Source organism: Curcuma longa, chromosome 9 (genome assembly GCF_044706935.1).
Source record: "Curcuma longa cultivar G26 ecotype Majalengka, Jawa Barat chromosome 9, ITB_CL_G26_1.1, whole genome shotgun sequence".
Classification (NCBI taxonomy): domain Eukaryota; kingdom Viridiplantae; phylum Streptophyta; class Magnoliopsida; order Zingiberales; family Zingiberaceae; genus Curcuma; species Curcuma longa.
In genome coordinates, this window is record NC_133869.1 from 6,787,335 (window position 1) to 6,808,272 (window position 20,938).

The window sequence follows — 20,938 nt, forward strand, 5'->3', positions numbered from 1 at the left end:
GAGAAAATTAAGTAGTTGAGACAAAAGGAAGAGATGAATTAATAGGTGATGGTGAAGAATGTAGAGAGAAGTCTTTCGGTAAGAAGACAAAGCGACAATGTTGTGTGACCATTAGAATGATAAGTGGTCATGATTTACCATTGCCCAAGTGTCATTTAGTAAAAAATTGCTATAGATATTCATTTTTTTAATCTTTAAATCGGAGATAAAACAAAAGAAAATATTTATTTAAAAAAATCAAATGAATTCAAAATTTTTACTCGGTTCGGAATTGATTTGGAGTTAAATTGGAAGCGAACCAGAGTGGAACCGGTTCGGTTCATTAGACGATTCTAAACCCTTCATTCAACACTGGGAACCCTCTCTCTCTCCCACTCGAGCCGCCGTTTCCTTCGCCTCCCCTTTTCCGGGTACCGAACTCCTTCCTTCCGGCAACCGCGGGCGCCAGCAGCGGCTCCGGCCCTCCCGTGAGTGGAAGACGCGGCGCCGTCCCATCATCGCTTGCGTTGGGGTGCAAAGAACTGGAGTGAACACCGCGTTTTCCTCCTTTGCTACAAGTGAAAATAATGAAGAATTTAAAGGTTTCGTCGCAGCTCTCGCTGGATATCGAGTTGCAGTTCGAGGGAGAGACGCTTCTGCTGTCGGCCTTCGACGTCGAGCGCAACCGTGTCTTTTTTGCCTCTTCGTATAATGTCATCTACACTCTCCAACTTCCGCTATCTACGGTAAGGAATCGGCGTGCATCTCGACGAATACTTCTCTTGGTTTTATATGGTATCTCATGGTGCGGCATATTTCTATTGCTACTATTACTATTATGATTATTATTTTGTGTAAATAAAGTTCGTTGAGTAGTTGGATTAAGTTTGATTGTAATGAATTATAATGATCACCGTTCGCGTGATCGTTGGAACTACGAGAACAAACCTTTGTATGGTCACGAAAGCTTCTCCTTTCTTCAATTGACTTTTGTTTGGTGTTGGGTTTTCGCTGATTTTAACCTGTCATAAGCAGCACAAATCATTATCCTGCATAAATGAAACTGCGAATATCAGTTACAGTTTATGCACTCGATTAAGTTACTTCGTTACAGCTATAAATCTAACATGCTGTTCTCAATGGTTTATTAAACACTTGCAAATTTACTGTGGTTACTAGTTAATGATTTGTCAATCAGTATCAGTATATTTTATAAGCTCACAAAATAAGGATGGATTTAAGTATCTTCCTAGAGAGTTGTTTTCTTAACTGTGCATTTATCTAAGCATAGTAAAATAAGAAGCTATATTGTTGGTCTTTATCCCCTAAGGTGATAGCCATAGTCAAAAGTCAAAGTTTAGGTGAAAGGCTAATAACCACAAATGTGATTTTTGCATTAATCTGCAATGCAGTGCAGGTGGTTGCAACTTATCTTTGTTTTTCATTTTTCTTGGTGTCTTTAGAATTCTTCTTCAGAAGTTGAGCCTCTACCCTTGGAACCCGAGGATCATATTTCTGCAATGGATTATCTAATGGAGAAGGAAGCGCTGATTATTGGAACTTCAAGGGGTTTCTTAATATTGTATAATGTTGATATGAAAACAACTGAATTTGTTGGCAAAGTAAATGGCGGAGTAAAGTATATTGCTTCAAGCCCAGATGGAGCCCTTCTGGCAGTAACATCTGGATCTGGGCAGTTGCTAGTCATGACTCAGGATTGGGATGTACAGTCTGAAACTCCACTTGATCCTAATCTTTCTGATGTAAGTTGTGAACTTTTATCCTAAACATTAATTTGTATTTTTTGCATAGCTTGTTGTTTGTTTATTGATAACTTACCGTCATAGTTGTCTGCTGACTGTTGAGTTTAGCAATAACATGGATTCTTGGTATTGTATACTTGATGTATGGAGAATTTATTAAACTAGAGATCGGCTCTGACCTTTTTAATTCTATTGTGAGTAGAAATGAACTTTATAGAATATCAAGGGGAAAAAACCATGACTTATATTCTTTTTGGTTGCTTTCAAATTAATAGAATTGCATCATTTACTGGAACAATAATAAGCCATTAAGCTCAACTATTTTCCAACAAGCCTTAAAATTGTAGAATGTTTAGTAATATTTCCAATGACTCAAACAGCAATACCATATCCCCGAGTTAAGCTAGATCTGATTTTTGCCCGTATTTGTTTGAATTTTGAGGTCTGCATAGTATATGTTTGTTTTGAAGGTTATTCTTATATGTTTAAGTTCTTTTTCTAGGATATGGACGCTCATGATTTGGGTGGTCCTTCTAACAGTCAATTTGATAGCTCCATTTCTTGGCGAGGCGATGGAAGATACTTTGCTACAATTAGTCAACTTTACTATTCTTCTTCTCTGCAAAAGAATTCTTTTCCTTTACAAAAGCTTAACATCTGGGATAGAGAATCTGGAGGCTTGCATTCTTCTTCAGAGCTCAAGAAGTTCATGGGTACATCCTTAGATTGGATGCCTAGTGGAGCTAAAGTGGCAACTGTGTATGACAGAAAAGGTGAAAATAAATGCCCTTTGATAGTACTTTTTGAGAAAAATGGAATGGAGAGAAGCTCATTCTCTATTAACGAGACAGCGGAAGCAACAATTCAGATTTTAAAATGGAACTGCAACTCAGACCTTCTGGCTACTTCTATTGTCAGTGATGAATTTGATTCTATCAAAATTTGGTCCTTCAGCAACAACCATTGGTATTTGAAGCAAGACATGAGATATCCAAAGAAAGAAGGTGTGAGGTTCTTGTGGGATCCATTAAAGCCGATGCATCTGATTAGTTGGACTTTGAGTGGAAAGGTTACATTTTACAACTTTATCTGGACTACTTCTGTTACTGAGACATCAGTAGCATTGATTATTGATAACTCGAATGTGTTAGTAACTCCTCTTTCAGTCTCCCTAGTCCCACCTCCCATGTCTCTCTTTAGTCTGAAATTTTCTAGTGCTGTTCGAGAAATCTCCTTCTTATCTAAGAGTTCAAAGAATTATATAGCAGCATGTCTATCCAATGGAAGTTTATGTGTAGCAGAGGCTCCTAGCATTGATATGTGGGATGCATTTGAAGGAAAAGTAATTGATATTGAAGCTTGCCATAGTGATTTAAGGTTGGAGAGGTTTATGCATCTAACTTGGTTGGATTCAAATATTCTTTTTGGAATAACTTCTAGAGGATCCCTTAGTTGCTTAGGGAACAACATTGCACAACAAAATTCTCGTAATTACTTTTTGCATGAGATCGAGCTTGCATGTTCTGAGAATTCAGAGCCTGAATCATTTGCTTCTTCAGGTTGGCATGCACAGATATCAGAGGTGGCATCTTTTGAAAAGCCTATCATTGCTATTGCTCCTGTTCCAACAAAAAAATGTGCAGCCTTTGTTCAGCTTCAAGGAGGATCAATCATTGAGTATTCTTCTACTAAGTTGATGGCACTTGAACGAACTCATCGTCATGATTCTGGATCTGATCATGGGTTTTCATCGTCATGCCCTTGGATGAAAACAGTACTTGTTCGTCATGATGGTATTTTGAGAGACCTTGTTTTTGGGCTTGATGATAATGGTAGGCTACATCTTGGAAGGAGAGTATTGTGCAAAAACTGCAGCAGTTTCTCATTTTATTCTGCCAATGGTGGAGTCACTGAGCAAGTCGTTACTCATTTGCTGCTTATCACAAAGCAGGACTTGCTAATCATCATAGGCATGGATGATATTTTACATGAGAATCTTGAAACAAAATTAGATAGTTACAGTACTTCTAATAACCACAAAGAGGAAAATAAAGATTTTGTTCATATATGGGAAAGAGGAGCAAAGTTGATTGGAGTAATGCATGGAGATGAGGCAGCAGTCATATTACAAACTAATCGGGGTAGTTTAGAATGCATTTATCCAAGGAAATTGGTTCTTGTGTCAATAACTAATGCTTTGGTGCAAGAGCGTTTTAAGGATGCAATGCTTATGGTGAGGAGACATAGGATAGACTTTAATGTCATTGTTGATTACCATGGTTGGAAAGCTTTTCTAAAATCAGCCAATGAGTTTGTTCGTCAGGTAGATAATCTTGGCCATATAACAGAATTTGTTTCCTCAATCAAGAATGAGAATGTGATTGACACGCTATACAAGGCATATATTCCTCGACCTTCTCCAATTGAGGCACTGACTAAAAATTCAGAAAATATTCAGGATCTTGCCACAGGAAGCAAGGTTTCTGATGTTCTGTTTGCTGTGCGGAGGGCTCTTGAGGAACAAATACCAGAAAGCTCAGGAAGAGAGCTCTGTATACTGACCACTTTAGCTCATAGTGAACCTCCAGCTTTGGAGGAAGCACTGAATAGAATAAAAGTTATCCGAGAATTGGAACTATTGGGGGCTGACAACAAACAGAGGTTATACCCTTCTGCCGAAGAATCTGTAAAGCATTTAGTATGGTTGACAGATCCTGAGGCTGTATATGAAGCTGCTCTAGGTTTGTATGATCTTAACCTTGCTGCCATGGTGGCAGTGAACTCACAGAAGGATCCAAAGGAATTTCTTCCTTATCTCAAAGGACTTGAAGATTTGCCGCCTCCTGTTATGAGATATACCATTGACCTAAGACTGCACAGATATGAGAGTGCTCTAAAACATATTGTCTCAGCAGGTGATGATTATTATGAAGATTGTATGAATCTCCTGAAGAACAACCCTGGACTTTTTCCCATTGGTCTGCAATTAATTTCTGACCATGTGAAACGATCACAGATCCTAGAAGCCTGGGGGGATCATCTTAATGCTGAAAAACACCTTCAAGATGCTGCTAAGATTTACCTGTGTTGCTCATCTCTTCAGAAAGCTCTAAAAGCATATCGTGCTTGTGCTGATTGGAAAGGTGTACTTACAGTAGCTGCTCTCCTCAAACTAGGAGACAGAGAGGTTCTTCTACTGGCAAATGATCTCTGTGAAGAAATTCAAGCACTTGGGAAGCCAGCTGAGTCTGCCAAAATTGCTCTCGAGTATTTGAAGGACATTTCTAGAGCTGTTGACTATTTGATAATGGCACGAGAGTGGGAAGAGGCTCTCAGAATTTCCCACATGCAAAAGATCAGGACTTAGTTTCCCCTCTTAGGGATGCATGCATAGAAAGTGCTACTGCATTGACATCTGAATATAATGAGGGGTTAGAAAAGGTAGGGAAATACTGTGCCCGTTACCTTGCTGTGCGCCAGAGAAGGATAATGCTTGCTGCTAAAATTCAGGCAGAGGATAGGTCGGCGAGTGATGTCGATTATGAGACTCTCTCTGAAACTAGCAGTACTTTTAGTAACATGAGTGCATACACTGGAAGGTATGCCATTTAAGCAAAATTACTCTTTTTCTGCAACCTTTTCTTTGTCTATTATTCTTTGACAGTTTATCAAAACGATTACAACCAGAACTTTTCTGATTATTTGCATGCACTGTTGCAACAGAAAATTTTGTGATTATACATATATTGTTCTTAAATTTTCTTTTTTTTTCAGTATTGAGTCATTATCATCCTTAACATATTAGTTTAATCTCACATTTTGACCATTTCCTTGTTCTTTGCATTAGTTGAGATTTGATCTTGTATATGTCTTGGGAGCCAGGATCAACTAGGATAACTTGTTTAGTATGAGTGTTTCTTTTTCACACCATGGGATTTGATTGGAAATATATCAAACATTATCCATTTACAGTTGTCATGGTTCATGTTGGGTGGAAGTAATAAAAGTCAAAGAAAAAAATAGTGGCCAATAGTTAAGTGTTACTAAATGAGATTTTGTAGAAACTGAAAATTTAGCCTTTATTCATATTCCTTTGGAGTTTCAATTATGTTTTTGAGAAAAAGAATATTGGATATATCATTCTAACATATTCAGTAATTTGAATTCAGAATGCCTCACTATGTCTCGCTAGAATTTAACTTCTATTAGCCTTTTTAATGTGATATATAGATTTCACATGATTCTACAGAATTTTCTGCTTATTTTTTTTATATATGTTACTGTTAGTTCCATAACGTATGGCATTGCATATGCTTGTTACTCTAACCAAAACATACTTGAATTTTAACAGGACACAGAAGAATTCATCGGCCTCCATCAGTTCAAGTAAAGCCAGTAGAGTTCGCGAGATGAGACGTCAAAGGCATAGAGGTGGAAAGATTCGACCTGGAAGGTGCCAGTGTGCAAATGTTTCTATTTTGACTGATACATACATATTTTCCTTGACTCTCTATCTTATTTCACTTTTTCTGACCAATGCATTGGCTATTCATCAAGCAGGATAAATATGTTGTTATTTGAAAAGATAAAATAATAAAATATTAATAATCCAGAGTAAATAGGTAGTTCCAAGTAGTTAATGAAATAGAAAAATATGGTAAGTTGATTTGAGCATGTCCATAGACAGACTATTGGTTTCTAAAGTTTTGACATGTTGAATCCAGTTGAATATAGAAAAGGTAGAGATACCAAAGACAATTTTATTTGACGTAATTAAGATTATTTAAAAATCTGGATATTACAAGAGTCAAAATTAGCCTGATAAGATTTATATTATGATATCAAATAGTTTTGAATTCATGGTTGCTTGATGGTGTTGTACCAAGTTGGGCTATAATACCACCATAGTCTGCCGAAGTGGCTGTAGTTTGGTTGATAGAAAAATCAAAATATTTGGGTTTGAATAGTCCAACCTGAAATCAAGCTATAACCGCTTTGTTTCGGCTTGAAATAAATCAAAATTTTCAGTTTGGGCGGGTTTGAAATTGGTAATTGTGAAATAAATACATATTAACAAAACCCCAACAAAGACTGGTTTCCAGACAAGATTTCTATTGGCAATAAGAAACCATACTAGTTAACATACTAATTTATCTCTGTATACATATAAACATATAAAAGACAGTCCGGTGCACGAAGCTTCCGTCAATGCGGAGTCCTCCAGGAGAAGGGTCTATAAAAATACATATACATATTATAAAAACTTTAACAGTTTGTTTCAGTTTTAACGGTTTGTATAGACACAAAATCAATAATTTTGCCTAATTTTCAAATTGAAACCAAACAATAATGTCAACATTTACCTAATATCCATTGTGCCATAGATGTCCATCCCTATTAGATTCTTTTCATTAGTTGGTTGGAAATCAAAATTTGTTTAATTCCTTCACATTATTTGCTACTGAACAGCCCTGGAGAGGAGCTAGCACTTGTGGAGCATTTGAAGGGCATGTCTCTTACTGAAACAGCGCAACACGAACTCAAAGGCCTCATCATAACCCTTATCATGCTGGGAAAGGAAGAAATTGTTACTAAGCTTCAATCTGCTGCGGATGCCTATCAAATATCGCAGCAGGCAGCTGTAAAACTAGCTGAAGATACAATGGAAAATGATACAATAAGCGAAGAAAATCATACCCTGGAAAACTACACAAAAATGGTTAGAGTTCCATATATGAAGGCACTTCCTCCAGAATCTAAAGCTTTACTACCGCCGATGCCGGTACTGATATTGTGAAACAAAGTTACAATGTTGAGGTCTATTGAGTCAAATATATCAGTTGTACACACCAGGTGCAAGAGTAATTTTAACTGTTAGGGCTTCATGTTATAATTATTGACTTTAGAGGAGATTCAAATGGTTTGTACTTATAATTTTTGAATGCTTTGGCTGTTGCCATTGTGGCCTAGGTGATTCGTAATCATCACCATTTGGATTAACAAAGTGTTTTGTTTTGGTCACACATATCTGCCAGGAGTACAATATTCTGCAATGTCTGGTGGTTTACTTTTCTTGTGTGTTTTAGTTTACAGAAACTTGTGAAACATCCTGAACCCTTGTGATCCTACCAAATAGCATTTATTTTTCGCAAACATGAAACATCCAGAAGAGTCTAGAAAATTTGATTGCAGTCGAGCTGTATTTCATTGTTGCTGACATAATTACCTTTCCATATGGATTTGGATGCACTTCCTCCTGAAAACTTAAGATCTTAGCACTTGACATACTATCATTTGCAAATAATGTGCATAAAAGATATAAACGGTTAATTTTGAATTTTCTAATACTTGAATGTTTAGAGAAATGATAGTTGTCTTAAACTTTCTTTATCTCAAGGGGAAAAAAATCACATATAAATTGGCAATCTTTTAATAGCTCAGTTGATGCTTTGCTCTTCCTCTGCTTCCCACAATCCGATTGCTCGGACAACCAACGCAGAGCTCATCACAACCAACACCGCAAACAATGGAGGAACAACAATGTCGATATTGGAACGATCGAAGAGAACAGAAGGCAAACACATGGCCAAATTTGGCGACCCATCCATCGGCAGCCTCACTGTGCCTGCCCCACACGCCTGCATGAACGCCGATGAGGGTGACACTGCCCACATGAAGGCTAGCTCCGGCGACAAGGCAGCCAATGCGACGGTGACGATGATGAGGACGGTCCATGTTACGACATAGACGATGAACTGCCAGCGGTTGTGGAGAGCTTCCATGAGATCCACAGGGAGGAAAGGAAGGGCCATGTGGAATTGAGATGCTGAGGCAATCTTCAATCAGTCTTTATATGAAGCAAAAGGCCTTCTCTTGCTTCTGAACTAACGTCTGTTAGGAATAAAAAATAGCATGACGCCTTTGCCACCCAAATCAATATAATTAAAATTGATGGAACTAAAAGAGAATTACAATTTAACATCAATTCCAAATAATAATTAATAAAATGTAGTATTGGTTTAAAATATGAGGTAGAGTTATTGGTAGCGCCCCACAATTTTTAAAAGGAATAAATCATGAACACCTATCTATTAATAGCAAGTAACAATCACCTGCTCTAGGTAGAGAAGAATGTTCATAGATAATACAAGGAGGGGTGTGCTGATTATAAGCTCTCCGGTCAACCAATGATTATCCATCAAAAAATATTTTTTGATTCATTCTCACGAACAGATGCTGATGATAAAATAACAATTGGAAGAGCCGAGCATTAGTGTTAATTAAAACTCAGTTGCTAACATTCAACAAAAAGATATATATTTGTGTGGATCAACAATATGATCATCTATCAAATGGATTCAGAATAATAATGAGCATTGTTTATTGATAATTTTATACGATATCAAAATTCCTATCTAAAATATCGATATCAGCAACACATTTCTGAGAAGCTAATATAAATTGATTCAAAAACAGATGCTTCCTTTACATCCCCACGTCAGTTGATGATTCATTAATCTATGGTTACATAAGCATTAATCTACCATTAAAAAGTGCAAAAATCGCCAAAAACCCTAGAATCCGAGCTCCGCCAAGGATCCATCCAAAGCTCTATCGAGCTTCATTGGTTTAGGAGCTGGTAAACTTGGTCACGGCCTTGGTGCCCTCGGAGACCGCGTGCTTGGCGAGCTCCCCGGGGAGAACGAGGCGAACGGAGGTCTGGATCTCGCGTGATGTGATGGTGGGCTTCTTGTTGTAGCGAGCAAGGCGGGAGGCCTCCTGCGCGAGCTTCTCGAATATGTCGTTGATGAAGGAGTTCATGATCGACATGGCCTTGCTGGAGATGCCAATATCCGGGTGCACCTGCTTGAGCACCTTGAATATGTATATCTTGTAGGTCTCGGTGGACTTCTTCTTGGCCTTCCTTTTCTTATCTCCGGCGGCAGCGCCGTCCTTGGAGGGGAGACGCTTGCCGGCCTTGGGCTTCTTCTCCGCCGGGGCTTTTTCGGCAGCGGCCTTCTTCTCCTTCTCCTCCGCCGGCTTGTCGGATGCGGCGGGCTTCTTTTCCGCGGGTTTCTTCTCGGCCTTGGGCGCCATGGGAAATCGCGATCGAGAGCAAAGGGCAAGAGAGGGATCGGAGACGCGGGGTAAGAAAACTGGAAAAGACGAGATGGAGAAAAAAGCGACGGGTTGGAGTTTATAAAGAGAAAAGAAAGGGCGGTGATTGGGTAACATGATCTCGGTTGCGGATCCATGACGTGCGCTCTTTAAAGATCGTTGGATCGAACATGCTAGTAAACCATATGAACGGCTGAGATTCCTTAGACTGTATTCACGAGAAAAAGGTCTCCGGACTTGAAAGCAAATATCCAATCTCACTATATTAATACATAATGGGCTGGTTCCTAAATGGATCTGGCCCATTAATATTTGGGCTTCAATAAAACCGATTTATTCCCATGTTTAATTAGCAAGCGTAATTTAGACATCTCCCATATTTATTTATTTAAAAAAAAATAATTAGTCATAGAAATTGCATGACAACTGCAACCATTGTAAATTTTACTAATAACAAAAATTATGCCTATAATTTAACCAATACAAATAAGAGCATCCTCAATGCGGCGTTAATTGAGATGTTATAATGGTGGGTAAACATCAATGTGGGATGTTAAAGGTTTTGAACACGTTCAATGTCTTGAACATGTTCATGTGCAGTGAGGTGGGCCACCCCTGGCCGACCCACTTCATATGTAATTTTTTTATTTTTTAATTATATTTATTAATCGGTTAGTTTTAATGGCTATTAAAAGTTAGTTTTAATTTTTATTAAAAAATTATAAATTTTAAAATTAAAAATTAAATAAAACGGTTAGTTTTTTAACGACTAGTTCAAAATTTCGTCTATAAATATCTAACAATGTGTACTCATATTTTCATTTCAACTCACTATATTCTCCAATTCTATTCTTTAAATATTCTCTCTATCTATTTTTTTAAAGTCCCTACAATCTTATTTTCTATTCGAAATGGACGAAAATAATAGGAGTTTTTTTTTTTACAAATTTCTTGAATTCTACAAACAACCCGCAAGAATATTCATCTTTCCAAAATCTACAAATTTCACCAAATTATCAATACCCATATCCATTTCCAAATATGCCGTTTCCTCCAAAAAAACTTCAAAATTTATAAGGTTTTGAAAATTCTATGAATCATCCGAATTATGTCCCTTGAAGTCCATATCAACCGCTTCCAACCGAATATTGACAAAATATGAGCCATCCGTATTTCATGTCGCCGGTTGTTCATGGATATGGTACCCCACACACTACTGGTATGTCTTTCACTCCTCCGATGTCGAATGAACCTGCAACTCTAATTTTTGTTCTGGAGACTCAACTTTCCGATCGAGAATCCCCAATTGAGATGGTTAATTTTGAAAAAGTGGTTTCAAATGCTGAGGGTACAAAAAAGCATTTAAGTTGGACAAAGGTTGAAGATGAGGTCTTAGCAAGAACTTTTGTCACTATCAGCGATGATCTAATAATCGGCAATGATCAAAAGGTAGATGCTTTTTGGGGATGTGTTGCAAGCTACTACAATGAGAATAGCCCCTCAGATTCAAATACCAGAAGTGCAAATATTATATGGTCACATTGGCGCAATACAATCCAAAAGAAGGTATATCAATTCAATACAAATTATAATAGTTTTACAGTTCATATCGAAGTGGTCACAATGACAAAGATATATTGAGGTTTGCATATGAAAAATATAAATCCGAAAATAATGGCGTTGCATTCAATCTTGAGCATGTGTGGAGAATTGTCAAAGACCGTCCAATGTTTACTCCACAGTCTGCTGATCACTTTGTGGCCACAAAAAGACGAGGACCTCAGAGTCGGGAGCAAGCAAAACCTCTTCCAACCAAAATGTGAGTATAGACCTAGATGATGAAGATACTCGTCCAATGGGACAGAAGACAACAAAAAAAAAGGAAAAAGACAAAGTAAAATCGACCATGGAGGATCTGGCAATAAACTATAATAATATTTTCGTAAAGTTCACTAAATACACAAGCGTGAAGAAGTCCGAAGTCGATCTGAAGCAAAAACAACTCGAAGTAGAGGAGATTAAGGCAAAAGTTGTGTTGTCCAAAAGCTAAGAATCGTCACTTGAAGTTGAAGAAGTATAAAATATTGAACAAAGACACCTCACAGACGACAAAGGAGCAGCTTATCATACGTGAATGTCTAGAGCTGTCAAACGGGTCAATCCATGGCGGAACGGGCCAATCCATGGCGGGCTCATCATATGGCGGGGTGAGGCGGGCTAACCCACCAACTTGGCGGGTTAGAAAATCTTCAACCCAACCCAACTCAAGGCGGGCCGCGGGTTAGGCGGGCCAACCCACGGGCCTATTAAAAAATAAAAAAATATTAAAAATATTAAAAATTTTATGTTTAAATTATAATTTAAATTGATTAAGTTGAAAATTTTAAATTTGAATTATAATATTTAAGCTTGAATTGTAATTTAAATGGATCAAACCTACTAATTTATTGAGTTTTCTACTTTAATTTTAAAATTTAAAATAAATAAATAAACTTTCTCAACCCGCGAGCCAACCCAAGCCCGTCGCAGGTCAACCCACGCGGGTCGCGGGCCTAGGCGGGTCAACCCATCTGAACCCATCCTAAAATGGGTTGATAAAATTTCAACACAATCCGTCTAAATTACTTGGCAGAGCGGGTCAACCTAGCGGGCCTAACCTAACTTGACGACTATATGAATGTCTATGCCAGGATATTAGGCCAAGATGGAATATCTAAATTGTTTACTCAATATTCATTTTCTAGTATTATTATATTTTCGAGTGATTATAATTTTTAATTATTATATTTCTCATTTCGATTAATGTGATTTTCAATTATTATAATTTTGTAAAATAGTCGTTGTAAACTAGCCATTGGAAACTAGTTGTTGCAATTAGTCGTTAAAAACTAACTGTTACAAACTATCCGTTCCAACTAGTCGTCCCAACTAATCGTTGCATGAGAAAAACAACATATATAGACATATTGTGCTACGAGATTTTCATTCGACTATCATACAATTTCTCAAACACATATTCTAAAACATGTTTTCTCCAAAAATGTCTCATTTTAGCTCAAGTTGCATCTCGACAAGCGAAGACGAAGTCCATGTTGAAATCGATAAGCAAGTTTATGATCCGAGTGAAAAACTAATGTTATTGGTTCTTCAACAACACCAACAACTTATGGAAGCATATCAGAGGAGGGACATACGCAAATGAAGAAAGTTCATCCAAAGAAATCGTGAAGCCGGGCATGAGAGGCTCGTCAATGATTATTTCTCTATAAACCCAGTGTATCACGATGAAATATTTCGAAGACGATTTCGAATGTGAAGAGAGTTATTCCTCTGAATAGTGAATGCATTAGACAATCATTCAGCGTTTTTTCAACATAAGGATGATGTTGTGCGAAGAAAAGGATTGTCACCACTACAAAAATACACCGCTGCGATTCGTTAACTGGCTTATGGAGTCTCCGTTGACCATCTTGACGAGTACCTACGCATGAGTGAATCAATTGCCATCATGTGTCTTTTCAAGTTTTACAAATATGTGGTTGAAATATTTAGTTATAGGCACTTGAGAAGGCCAAATGCTGATGATGTTCAATGTCTTCTTCAAATGCATGATGAGAGACACGGCTTCCCTGGCATGTTAGGTAGCATGCACTGGAAATGGAAAAATTGTCCAGTTGCATGGAAATGTCAATTTACAAAGGGACATGGGTCACCAACAATCGTACTTGAAGCGGTTGCGTCTCATAACTTGTGGATATGACATGCATTCTTTGGAGTCGCCGGTTCACGTAATGATATTAATGTGTTATATGAATCTCCCATATTCAACAATGTCTTACAAGGAAATACTGCGGAGATTAATTTCAAGTGAACGAAATTGCATATATGAAGGATTATTATCTAATAGATGACATATATCCAGAGTGAGTTACTTTCGTTAAGGCTTTTCCTTGCCTGGAGGATCCCAAGCGGAAGTTGTTTAAGAAAAGACAAGAGTTTGCAAGAAAAGATGTCGAACGGGCATTTGGGGTACTCCAATTTTGATGGGCGATTGTCAGAGGTCCAGCTCGTTATTGGTATAGGAAAAAATTAAAACAAATCATGTTAGCATGCATTATTTTGCATAACATGATTGTTAAGGATGAGGGAACTCACGTGACAAATTAGTACAATGATGAAGGTGACGAACCCGCATAACCTATCCAGGGGTGGAGCCACGAGGGGGGGGCAGGTAGGGGCCACCGCCCCCCAGCTATTTGTTCATAATATTTTTTTGAAATAAATTACTAATATTTTAATATATGTATTTTAAAATTAATAATTAATTATTAAATATTTAAAATGTGGTCCCCCTTTCGTGGAAACTTGCCTCCGCCCCTGAATCTATCCATTGCTCAAATCGAGGATTTCAGGATTATCTTCGGACAAATTCTGAGCTACGTGACATTCAAGTTCATCACCAACTTCGTGTCAACTTAGTTGAGCATATTTGGAGGTGATACAATAATAATCCATGAATTAGTATTTCATATGTTATTTTTAATTTCATCATACTGTGATTTATTCTAAATTATTGTTGTATTTCAATTTTATAATTATATGCCAATTTTAAATAAATTTTATTTTCTCAACTTTATAATTTTAGTTGTTTATTAGTTATCATAAGACACGCCCACTTTTTAATATTATTTTTTAAAAATAGTAAAATTATTATTTTAAAAGTAAGATTATTATTTTAAAAAATAATAATAATTTTAATATTTTAAAATATTTTTAAAATATATTTATTTAATATATATAATTTTAAGATGATTGAGTGGACGGTGAGATTCATAAATAATGAGTGTTAATGTTAAAAAGAATGTGGATGAAAGATGTATGTTGTTATAATGAGTATGTGACAGTAGACCCCATGCTCTTTAATGAGGTGAAGGATGTTATAACATGGATGCATTGCGGATGCTCTTAGTAATGGTAGATGCAATTACATAGAGTAGGAGGTGTCTGTTCATAGATGATCATGAAATCGATTGTATGAGATCGTTGGGATGGTAAATGACTAAATTCCACCTTATCGCTGAAGAAGAAAACAATCTCTGCGGATTGATATATATCATTTTTAATGATGAATAATTTTTTTTTAAATTTTTGTCAGATAGAATTCAAAATTAATCGATTTAAAAAATTAAATATTTAGATTATAAAAAAATACAATTGGTATAAATTTTACTGACTAAATAATATAAAGTCAAATTAGTTCGTTTCTAATACTTTTTAAATCTATTAATTTACCATATTACACATTTAACTTTTAAAACATTTGAACTGCATTAAGATTATTTAAACAACACACTTGTTACTCAAAATATGCTTTAAAAATTTAAATTTTATGACAAATTTTATATTATTACAAATCCATTTATAATTTTAGGGTTCCTGAAACTATCCTATTTAATAAATAAATAGATTAAATTATAATTATAGTGTCTGTATACTTTTAATTTTCACTATATAACATTTTTATAAGAAAAATTAAATTGAAATAAATTATTTATTTAATTTTTAGAATTTCTTTTCCTACTAATATAATAATATATATCCTAATACACATATTCGTTCACTATCCTAGTTATAATGCTTTTTAATTAATACTTATATTTTAAATTATAGTGAATTAGATTTAAATGACTTTATAATATATCTATTATAATAACTTTAAAATAATATTCTAAAAGTACGTACCGCAAATATTCACTTTTTTTTTTAAAAAAATCATATGTTTATTTTTATTATTAATTATTTAATTATGGTAAAAGGTGGCCTGCACGAGGGTAAACAACCAGCGGGGCATTATTCTAACGGTCTTGCGACATGTGGGCCCCGCTGCCCCCTCTTCTTCTTCTAACGGTCGGATGCCGGCGCGAACGGCTAATTAACGGCGCAAGTGATGGATTCCGTCACATTACGGCACAAGTGACTAATTCCGTCACATTTCAAACCAAACCCTCATGAACGACACTTTATTTAATCCCACAAATTTACTTTCATTTTTTATTTAACTCGCGAACGACCTTCCGTTCTGCTCGCTCCTCCTCGGTGATTCGATCCCTCTCCGGCACTCCAAAATCCTCTTTTGAGTTCAAAATCTCACACAAACCCAGAGATCTCGTGCAGCAATCGGAGCGGCGAGAGCCTGAGGACGAATCTCTTTCCGTTTCAATTTTATCCAGGTAATCGTCGTTGGCTAAGGATCTTTCGATTTCAGAATTCCATCCCAGATTTGATCGCGTCGATCGTTCATGCCGCAGTCTACTTGTGGTGCTTTGTTTTCCCCTACACTGTTCTCCCGCCTCCTCGGTATTGTCTTTTTTTAGGGTGCCGGCCGCGATAGCGAGTTGATTCATGATGGGATTTTGGTTGGAATTGGTTGTATTTTTCATCTTTTATATAAGCAAGATGTTATTTTTCTGCACTTTTCCATTTGTTTTCGCGAGTTCAGCTGACGATTGGGTTTAGGGGATTTAGAATTGTTGTTTTGCGAAATCAGTCTTTGAATTCTTGATGCAGAAACTGAAATAACGTAGCAAAAGGGGTAAAAACCTATTTGCATTGTTTTGAAAATTTTGTTTGAGATGTTAAAGATTAGGATTTTGACGTTCCAGTAAGAAGGTAGATGGATAGCGCGCAAAGGAAAGGGGGATTTGTCCCGGTATCGCCCTCACAGACTCCGAGGTCCACCGAGAAGTACGGGAGAGATTTCCGGTCCTTTGATGGGAGTGGTAACTTGAGTGGCAAATTTGATAAGGAGAAGGGTGTCAATGTCCAAGTCATCCTGAGATGCAGGTGAGAATTGGCGTCGAAGACACGAGGCTTGTACCTCGTATGTCTAAGATTTTTCTTTACTGAATTTATGAAAATTTTGTTTGCACAATTTCAGACCATTAAATGATGATGAGAAGAAGGGGAACACCCAGGTGGTCATATCCTGCAATGAGCACCGTCGAGAAGTTTCAGCTGCTCAAAATATTGCTAATAAACTGATTGACAGAACCTTTACCTTCGACAAGGTCTAAGGAAGCTCTGGCTTCAGAACTTTGCCAATACACCTTCACTATCATATTTTTTACTTGTTACATGTCTTATTTTCTTTTCTTTTTTGAAAAAAAAATGTAGGTTTTTGGCCCAACCTCGAAGCAAAAGGATTTGTTTGACCAAGCTGTCGCTCCTATAGTGAATGAGGTTCTAGAGGGCTACAATTGCACCATATTTGCGTATGGGCAGACCGGCACGGGAAAAACCTATACAATGGAAGGCGGAGGAAGAAAAACTAAGGTAGGGTTTTCCTTGAAAATAGAAATGCAAGAACTACAGCTACTACGCTTTCTTTTCTCTCTAAGCTTTTCAAATTCATTCTAGAATGGAGAGTTTCCAAGCGATGCCGGAGTTATCCCAAGGGCAGTGAAACAAATTTTTGAGATACTGGAGGCACAATGTGCTGAATACAGCATGAAAGTCACATTTCTTGAGCTATACAACGAGGAGATAACTGATCTTTTGGTCCCTGATGAATCAAAGTTCTCTGATGACAAGAACAAGAAGCCTATTGCTCTCATGGAGGATGGAAAGGGTGGTGTTTTGGTGAGAGGACTGGAGGAGGAGGTTGTCTATACTGCTGGTGAAATCTACAAAATCTTGGACAAAGGGTCTGCAAAAAGGCGCACTGCTGAGACTTTACTCAACAAACAAAGCAGCAGATCCCACTCTATTTTTTCCATTACAATTCACATTAAGGAAATTACTCCCGAGGGAGAAGAAATGATTAAATCTGGAAAACTTAATCTTGTTGATCTTGCTGGTTCAGAAAATATATCACGTTCTGGTGCAAGAGATGTGAGTAAATATTGCATTTCAAATTAGAAATAAGTTTTTTAGTAACTGATATTTTTTTCCGGAAAAGTTAGCTATCCATCTTGGTTCTTGTGACTAATTTTTCAATATGTGCCTAACTTCATTCATATTGATATTGACTGCCTGAATATCTGCTACTTCAGGGAAGAGCAAGAGAAGCAGGGGAGATAAATAAAAGTTTGCTCACACTTGGCCGTGTAATAAATTCTCTCGTTGAGCATTCTTGTCATATTCCATATAGGTACTATTTAAACTTACTGTGTTTCATTTTCCTTTCTTCCGTATTTTAATCTGTTATAGGCTAAGGTTTGCCTATTTTATTTCAGAGATAGCAAATTGACCAGGTTATTACGTGACTCACTGGGTGGAAAGACTAAAACTTGTATTATTGCCACTATATCACCTTCCATATTTTGTTTGGAGGAGACTCTAAGTACATTGGATTATGCACACCGTGCAAAGAATATCAAGAATAAGCCGGAGGTCATCAATAACTTTCAGCTTCTTTTACGTGATCACAGTATCTTCATGTAGACTAAATATTTGTTAAATTATACCACAGGTTAACCAAAAGATGATGAAATCTGCAATGATTAAAGATTTATATGCGGAAATTGACCGTTTGAAACAAGGTGATTAATTTGTTTATGTTTTTTGTATCATCTTAAACTGTTCTGAAAGATCTTGCTAGTACTCCTAGTCTAAATTTGGAATTATTATAATACAAATTGAGGCATTCTATCCAATAGTCTTTCATATGCTTGATGCCTGGTCATAATGATTTAATCTACAAGAAATTCAGTATACATTCTGATCATCTTGAAAGCTGCTTCTTGTTGATTGTTTATTCACTTTGCATGGCAGCTAAAAACATTTTTTTTAGTTGTCAGTAAATTTATATTTCTTTCCTTTTTAACAATCAATAAGTTATCTGATTTGGAATTTTTTGTTTGTTGGAAAATTATATACAACAGAGGTATTTGCTGCAAGGGAGAAGAATGGTATATACATACCGCGCGATAGGTACTTGATTGAAGAAGCTGAAAAGAAGGTTAGTTTGGAAGGATTTACTTTTGATTTACTCTTAGTTTATGTTAGTTGCTTTGTTTTATCATTCCTTTTAATAATCAACTCAATTTAGGCCATGACTGAGAAAATAGAAAAGCTGGAAGTTGATTTGGACTCAAAGGATAAGGTACCCCAAATTACTTAGATGGTATCCTTTCTTCCATAGAGGTCTGTATTTGATATTTAAATGTTGTGCAGCAATTAGTTGGGCTTCAAGAGCTTTACAGTTCACAAAAGATACTTAGTGCAGATTTAAGTGTCAAACTAGAAAAAACTCACGTAAGTGCTGCCGTCTGCTTAGAACATATATCACAAATTACTCCTGGTTAGTGCTTATATAATTTTGAATATTGTGCAGAAAAAACTGGTGGACACGGAACATGCTTACTCAGACCTAGAAGAAAGATATCGACAAGCAAATTCTAAAATAAAAGAAAAGGAGTTTTTGATATTTAATCTGCTTAAGTCAGGTGTGTGGCCATTTTTCATTTAGTCTTACACATTGATTACACACATATTTTGAGTAAAATTTTGTTTCAATTATTTGATATCTAATTTATTGTGCCATTTTGTTGAATTTGCTCCTATTTCCTATCTGTTCAAACAAACATTTATACACTGATTTTTTTGCATTCAGTAATGATTTAAATGTCATTGCTCATAACGCACTGTCATGTAGACATGCATTATTAGTTATCCTTCAGTATCAGGTTTAGAAGCAATGTGTTGTTTCTTGCCTTGTTCATGCGTAGCACTTAATGTGTTCTTGCTGTTGCAAACAGAGAAGGCGCTTGTTGAGCAAGCTTACGATCTTAGAGCGGAGCTTGAAAATACAGCTGCTGATGTTTCTGGCTTGTTCTCCAAAATAGGTTTGTACTTGCATATTAATTCTTCTGATGCTCTATATTGTTGTTTCCTTCATTTGGCTGTTTTTTTTCTTCACTTGGGAAGATGTAATCTTAACCACTAATAGCATAAACTTTTCATTTGGTTTATAGAACGCAAAGATAAAATAGAGGAAGGAAACAAAACACTTGTTCAAAATTTCCAATCTCTGCTAACCCAACACCTCGACAGCTTGCACAAAGCTGTCTCAGCTTCAGTAGTAGAACAGGAGAACAAACTGAAAGAAATGGAAGAGGACATGAAATCCTTTGTCTCTATAAAATCTAAGGTAAAAATATACTAGACAGTTTTTTTCTTTTGTTCTTTTCTTTCATGTGTTCTTGATAGTTTCTCATATTTACGTTCTTATAAGTACCTGGATCCTCTGTAGATGAACCACATTTATCAGCGGTGTTTACTCATAACATCTTTGATATACAGGCCACAAATGAACTTAGACTGCATGTAGAAAGGCTCAAAAATATGTATGGTTCCAGGATCAAATCTTTGGATGAATTAGCTGGTGAGATTGATAAGAATTCAGGAGATACCCTTGGTAGATTGAATTCCCAAGTGTCAATGCATTCTTCGGCTCTTGAAGATGTAATAATCACTTTATTTTGAGGCTATGCAAGCTTTTCTTACTATAATTTAACATATACATTTGTGATTTCATGTAGTGCTTCAAAGGAATAGCTTTGAAGGCAGATCATCTTTTAAATGAACTTCAGCTGAGTTTGTCACAACAAGAGGATAAGTTGGCTACTTTTGCTCAGCAGCAACGTGAGGTAGGTGACTGCTAGAAATACAGAAAGTTGACAAATGGAAGATACCTATGAATAGTAAACAACAATTGTTTTTTGTCTGTGAATGCACAGGGTCATCTTAGGGCTGTTGAATCAACAAGATCAATTTCTATGATTACCTCTGGTTTTTTCCAAACTCTTGATAATCATGCATCCAAATTAACCAATATTATGGAAGAATCACAAACTATGCAAAACCAACAACTTCATGACCTTGAGAAGAATTTTGAGGTAATTTCATGTTTTATGACACCATGTTCTTTTAGGTTTAAAAAAAACTCTCAAACTCTTACTTCTTAATTATTGCCTATTCTTTTAGGAATGTGCTGCTGCGGAAGAGGAGCAATTACTGGAAAAGGTGGCAGAAATGTTAGCCAGTTCCAGTGCTAGGAAAAAAGAAGCTGGTATATG

At 36.5% G+C, this 20,938-nt stretch overlaps 4 protein-coding genes and 1 pseudogene across 4 annotated transcripts; 3 read left to right on the plus strand and 2 right to left on the minus strand.

The window, feature by feature from the left end:
• The first annotated feature begins 419 nt into the window (after positions 1-419).
• Positions 420-7,774, plus strand: LOC141835435 (elongator complex protein 1). The gene is given in 6 exon segments (XM_074722890.1): positions 420-725; positions 1,443-1,742; positions 2,245-5,083; positions 5,086-5,341; positions 6,094-6,195; positions 7,212-7,774. Coding segments are annotated over 6 exon segments (3,984 nt in total). The 5' UTR covers positions 420-566; the 3' UTR covers positions 7,540-7,774.
• Positions 7,775-8,179: 405 nt separating this feature from the next.
• Positions 8,180-8,554, minus strand: LOC141834466 (uncharacterized). Its single transcript, XM_074721795.1, has one exon. The coding sequence runs from the start codon at positions 8,552-8,554 to the stop codon at positions 8,180-8,182; it is 375 nt and encodes a 124-aa protein (XP_074577896.1).
• A 649-nt stretch (positions 8,555-9,203) lies between these two features.
• LOC141834634 (histone H2B) lies at positions 9,204-9,895 on the minus strand. Its single transcript, XM_074721962.1, has one exon. The coding sequence runs from the start codon at positions 9,837-9,839 to the stop codon at positions 9,372-9,374; it is 468 nt and encodes a 155-aa protein (XP_074578063.1). The 5' UTR covers positions 9,840-9,895; the 3' UTR covers positions 9,204-9,371.
• Positions 9,896-11,036: 1,141 nt separating this feature from the next.
• LOC141834467 (protein ANTAGONIST OF LIKE HETEROCHROMATIN PROTEIN 1-like) lies at positions 11,037-14,359 on the plus strand (annotated as a pseudogene).
• Positions 14,360-16,533: 2,174 nt separating this feature from the next.
• Positions 16,534-20,933, plus strand: LOC141834468 (kinesin-like protein KIN-5A; the record flags this gene model as incomplete). The annotated part of the gene is made up of 17 exons (XM_074721796.1): positions 16,534-16,703; positions 16,798-16,927; positions 17,034-17,192; positions 17,277-17,750; positions 17,912-18,009; positions 18,095-18,251; positions 18,331-18,400; positions 18,743-18,819; positions 18,910-18,963; positions 19,035-19,115; positions 19,195-19,306; positions 19,619-19,705; positions 19,835-20,010; positions 20,163-20,324; positions 20,402-20,509; positions 20,600-20,758; positions 20,847-20,933. Coding segments are annotated over exons 1-17 (2,361 nt in total), but the record flags the coding sequence as incomplete, so codon positions are not given.
• Positions 20,934-20,938: the final 5 nt, after the last annotated feature.

What these genes read in the sequence shown, in the direction of transcription:
- LOC141834634 (XM_074721962.1), bottom strand. Translation starts at nt 9,839, where the DNA reads ATGGCGCCCAAGGCCGAGAAGAAACCCGCGGAAAAGAAGCCCGCCGCA.
- LOC141834466 (XM_074721795.1), bottom strand. Translation starts at nt 8,554, where the DNA reads ATGGCCCTTCCTTTCCTCCCTGTGGATCTCATGGAAGCTCTCCACAAC.